The following is a 5,508-nucleotide window of genomic DNA, read 5'->3' on the forward strand; positions in this document are numbered from 1 at the left end:
AAAAAAAAAAAAAAAAAAGAAATTGTGATTTTCACACGACCGTGTGAATATGCCAAAAACCACTGACTGTGCACTTGAAACGGGGGAGTGATATGGCATGAGGATTATACATGAATATTACATATATTATATATGTGTCTGTGTGTATATACATATAATTAGAACTGTTGTGTTGAAAAAAATAGAGGGAAAGGAAGGGAGAGAAGGGGGAGAGAGGAGAGACAGGAAGAGGGAGATTAGTTCAATCAAGCAGTCAGCACTGTGAATAAGCTCTTTAGGATTTCTTCCCAGTCCACCAAAGGAAATGATTTAGCTAGTCATGGGCTCTGACTTGTTTTGTCACCCACGGAAGCAAAAAGTATTTCCTCAGCATACACTAGGCACCTATGTTTACTGACCTGAAGTGCGTGGAAGGTTGAGTTCCTGGGCCTGTGCTGGAGCTGGGGAGCGGAAGCGCGGTGGATGTGCGCACAGCCCTCGGCAGGACGGCGGGCCTTTGGCGCCGGTCCTTCCAGCACTTCCGTTAGTACCAGTGAGGAAGGGCGCAGGCCCACTTACCTTGCCTATTCTGATGCAGGAATTGATCGTGTCCAGCAAGTCTGCCTTTTTCTCGTTTATAGGCACTTCGCCCAGCTCCTTCCCTATCAGTTCACCTGACTGGTAGCCCATTGTTCTCTCAAACGCAGGATTTACGTACTGGGAAGAGAAAAGAGAAGGCATCAAGGGAATTGAAGGCACCAGGAAAAGAGGAGACCCCAGGGTCTCTACCTGAGCCCCGCTTTCTTCCCAGGAAGGTGGGAAATGTGAAGCCTGAACAGGCAGAAGTGCAGTTCAGCGGGTCATGCATGGTGGGACGGGCCCTGGGAGGAGTCCACGCATGGTGAAAGAGGGCAAGCTGGCACAAACGCAGTTCATCTAACCCTAGAGTCAGATTGGGTGCGAGGCCATTCCACAGGAGGGGCCGAGTGGCCCATCTTTATTCTGTCCCTTGTCCCTGCAGAGAGACACTGGAAACATGATGGTTAAAATGAGTGATGTGAAGATCTGATAGCATTGCTAAAACTGCCCCTTGGATGGGCTAAAATTAAAATTAAGAAGGCCTTAAAAAGAGGGTTAAAAAAGTTAATTTGTATAATGTGACTTGCTTTCAATGATGTTCTCCAAGTAGGATATATTTTTAAAAGTCATAAAGGTGTTAAGTCTAGCTCCCTGGTACAGTGATGGTGATTGCAATTCTTGCATTAAGGAAAAATTGTCATTTGAGTTTAAAAGTTTTTCATGTGTTTCTGTTTTAAAACAAGCAGCCAAGAGGCAATGAGTGACACTTGGCCTCAGGATTTCAAAGGATCTTTTCAAAATGCAAATGAAAATTAAAGTATAAAATATTAAAAGAGATTAATTAAGAGGCTTAAAGATTAGGAATGGATTTTTTGATATAACGTTTAAAAGTAAAATTGTTCTTAACATTTGCCTCAAAGTGCACAAAGGAAAATTAGGATTACCAAAATAATTGCTATTCCAGTTTGCTCTTATAGTTTTTTTTTTAACAGTTTCCAGCAAGCCCAGAGCAAAGCACAGAGGATTCTTACAAGTTGTCAGATGTAACTTTGACTCTTAATAAGTTTCAGGTAAGAGCATGCTTAAAAACTACTTCTATGTTGATCACCTTGTTGCTTTTATTTTATTTTTTTTGTCAGTCATGGGCCTGGGCGCTGTCCCTCAGCTCTTCAGCTCAAGGCTAGCACTCTACCACTTGAGCCACAGAGCCACTTCCAGTTTTCTGGTGGTTTACTGGAGATAAGTTTCATGGACTTTCCTGCCTGAGCTGGTTTTGAACCAGGATCCTCAGATCTCAGCCTCCTGAGTAGCTAGGATTACAGGCGTGAGTCACTGGCACCCGACACCTTGTTGCTTTTAATTTGACTAAAGTGGCCTTTTATAAGACTCATTGATCTGCAAACTGGTTCGAAGCCAGCCCAGGCAGAAAAAGGTCCCTGTGAGACTGTCACCTCTACTCAGCCAGCAGAGTGCTGAAAGAGCAAGCAGAGTTGCTTTGGGACTCAAAGTGACAGAGTGCTAGCCTTGAGCTGGAGAGCTGAGGAGGGACAGCACTCAGGCCCCAAGTTCAAGTCCAGCAACCAGCTAAGAGAAATGGCCATGAGGCATTTATCCCAGGTGGAGAAGACATTCCTGGGACAAAAGCAATGGAGGAGCATCCAGAGACTGTAAGCCCCTGCTTGGATGGCAGAAATAATGTCAGATCCTAGAGTCATTTGTGCGTGACCCTTCAACAATTGGTCAGAGCCACGAGGTCATGGGAAGATAGTTTGTAAGCGTGCCTAATGTCCATGACTATCTACCTTGTAAGAGACAGGAACTTGCCAGTCCTCTGTGATAGCAGTAAAAAGCTAGAGTTACAAAATGTGGGGGACAGTTTAAATCCCAACCCCTGTATTTGCCAAAAGCCCTAATTGGCAGTAACTGAGCTGATACCAGCTACAAGAAATTCATCTGTTCAGGAAAAAAGTTTATAAACCTGAGAGTGTGTCCCTATCGACATCTGTCTGAAGGCATAGTTAGGGTCATGAGAGATCACATTCCTAAAGCCGTCCAGAAAGATGCTTTTGCAAGCCAGAGCGCTCTAAACAAGCTACACCGCTGCAGCTAGAGAAAAGTTATGTGCATTTGTCAAGAGTTAAACTAGGCCTAGGTTACAGGTTCTGGCCTAGGTAGGATCAACACCCCTGAAGTTAGCTTGAAGAAGTTACAGAAGCTGGACCTTCGCTCGCTCATCAACCCCCTTTTAAAGATCAAGAGTCCAGAGTCAGTTTTGGAAAAATGAGGCAAAATAGAATAGTGTTAACAGATGTCCAAGTGTGGTCTGCACCTGTCGGACATGGTTACAAGACCAAGCCTTCTGTGTCTGTTTAAAAAGTTGTTGTCTTGGTAAATTGTCCTGGGCCATTGTCTGAACAGCCTTAAAAGCCAGTGGGGCCACAGCCTGCCAAGTCTATGCAATGTGTGCTTAACCAGTCTGTGTAGGAATCTGCAGCCCAACACGAGGTGTGATAGTCCGTTGGAGCCACTGAGACTCTGCTGCTGCTACTGCTGCTGCTGCTGCTGTACACCCTAATGGGTAAAGTTCAACGACAGCGTGGGGAGGACAGTCGCTGGAGGAGCTTATGAGTACAGCTGGCATAAGATCCAGTTAGCTGGGATAGAGTCGGGCTGGTAGAAGAACACACAAGCGTCTTGGAAGAACTGCACCAGGGGCTTCGCAAACGTCCCACCTCCAACCTGGACACTAGATGGCCCAATAGATAATGCCTTTGGGGGGACCCCTGACATTAATTCTGATACTCACAACTGGTCCTTGCGTGATTAACAGGCTAGTAACCTTTGTAAAAGAGCGGGTTAATTCGGTCCGGGTACCGGTTCTCAGATCTCAGTATCGACCCGTAGATGACATTAACAAAGAACTAGCTATGAAGGGACCATGACTGGCCCCTTAGTCACTAGCCAGGAGGGGAATATAGCAATTTTAGGTTTGGATTCCATTTTGCCCGGGAACTGTGTCAGCAACTCCCCTTGATACTCCAGGAAATCAGCAACTTCCCTTGATGCCCTTGAGCCCAAATTCCAGGAGCAATCTCCTTTATGGAAAATTCTGCTAACCATAGCTAATCAGCAGATAACAGGATAAGGATCACTGGTCAGGGGTCAGACCATCCGCTCCAGCCAATCATTTCAGAGAGTATCAGCCCCATGAACCAGCCAGTCCCTAGTACCTGGTTGGCTCCCGCCACTGGTGACAATAATCATCTTTTAAAATTATTTTATGAGGGCTGGGAAGGTGGCTCAGTGGTAGAGCGCTTGCCTTGCATGCCTGAGGCCCTGGGTTCGATTCTTCAGCACCACAGAAGCAAAAAGAAAAAAGCCGGAAGTGGCACTGTGGCTCAAGTGGTAGAGCACTAGCCTTGAACTGAAGAGCTGGGGGATAGCGCCCAGGCCCAGAGTTCAGGCCCCATGACCAGACCCCCCCCAAAAAATTATTTTATGAGGTGGATGGGAAGTTGGCTCAGAGGTAGAGTGTTTGCCTTGTATGCATGAGGCCCTGGGTTCAATTCCTCAACACCACATAAGCAAAAAAAAAAGCCAGAAGTGGCGCTGTGGCTCAAGTGGTAGAGCGCTCATCTTGAGCTCAAGAGCTGAGGGACAGCGCCCAGGCCCAGAGATCAGCCCCCATGACCGACAAAAAAAAGAATTATTTTATGATTTGTTAAGTGTTTCAATGACACATGGAAGTCCCTAAAAACCCTATAAAACCTTGCTCGAGGAAGGGCGGGGCTAACTCTGACCCGCTGCGCTGGTGATGGTGGTGAATGCAGGCTCAAGCTCTCCTGTGCTTACATCCGACTCCGCTCCTTGGCAGTCTTTGGGGATACTTATCTGGGCACAAGAGAAGCCCAAGAGCTTCTGCTCCATGACCCTGGTTGGGTTTTCAAGCTGTGCTAATAATAGCTGACGCTGACGCAGGCTCTCGTTTTTCACATTTTTAGTTGCGGCCTGCAGAGCCCCCGCTCTCCCTGCGCCGCACGGCATCTTCCGCCCAGCCGTCTCTCTGTGCTACGCACACACGCATACACACACACAGATATACACAAGGCACACCCATGTTATTCCATATTTTCTAAAACTATAATTACTGGTATGTTCTCTTTTCTAGAAAGCTACTTGGAAGTTTACGTTTTATTGATTTTAGTCTTATAATCCTCTAAGGAAAGAAAGGAAATAAATACTGTATTGGTTCAATCCTGAGAGTGGAAGGACACGAAACAAGCAACGTGGAAGGACACCTTTCCAAACAACAAACCTGGATGATGTGGTTTTCACTGGTAATTTCAATTGCTTCTTGACTTTTCTCTAATGCAGTGAACACTGAATTGCAGGCCCTTCATGGGTAGAAACAGAAGACCTGATTAATGTAAATACACACGTCTACTATGAACTCGGCGCTTAGTTAAGTGTACTTCTGTCTGACCCGTAAGGGTTAGGCGTGCCCATTCAAAAGGAGGCTGGGGAATAGTAACATAAAGAGGCTGCCCCACAGCCCAGCCCGGTGCACAGGCCCTCCCTGAGCACGCGCACTCTGTGTGTCTTTCAGCGGAGGCACAGGGAAAGGGGGTAGGCCATTTGTAGCTATTAGCTTAAACTGTTTCCAAAACTTGGGGGTCCTCTGGAATGCCAGCTTTGTCCTCGGCTTTCTTCAGAAATGCTCAGAACATGAGAAAGCATTTGCCATGTTTTTAGTGTTTGATGATGGTCTTTAATTGTGAACCCAATAGATGTTTATTGGCAAAAATTAGAAAATACAGGGGAGGGAAGGGATAGTAGGGCAAAAACAGAGGAGAGGGTAACAATGCTTGATAGGAAATGTACTCATTACCTTACTCCTGTAACTGTAACCCCTCTGTATCTTTTTTTTTTTTTTTTGCCGGTCATGGGGCC

The 5,508-nt window shown here is 46.1% G+C and overlaps 1 protein-coding gene across 1 annotated transcript in view; it reads right to left on the bottom strand.

The window, feature by feature from the left end:
- The window catches only part of Pde8a (phosphodiesterase 8A), a 24,822-nt gene that overhangs the window by 10,164 nt on the left and 9,150 nt on the right, over positions 1-5,508 (bottom strand). The window contains exons 6-7 of the mRNA XM_013011859.1: positions 4,874-4,952; positions 559-696 (exon numbers count right to left, since the gene is read on the bottom strand). Of these exons, the coding sequence (XP_012867313.1) occupies positions 559-696; positions 4,874-4,952 (217 nt within the window). The remainder of the gene's footprint in view (positions 1-558; positions 697-4,873; positions 4,953-5,508) is intronic.

Source organism: Dipodomys ordii, unplaced genomic scaffold, assembly GCF_000151885.1.
Source record: "Dipodomys ordii isolate 6190 unplaced genomic scaffold, Dord_2.0 Scaffold15, whole genome shotgun sequence".
NCBI classification, from domain to species: domain Eukaryota; kingdom Metazoa; phylum Chordata; class Mammalia; order Rodentia; family Heteromyidae; genus Dipodomys; species Dipodomys ordii.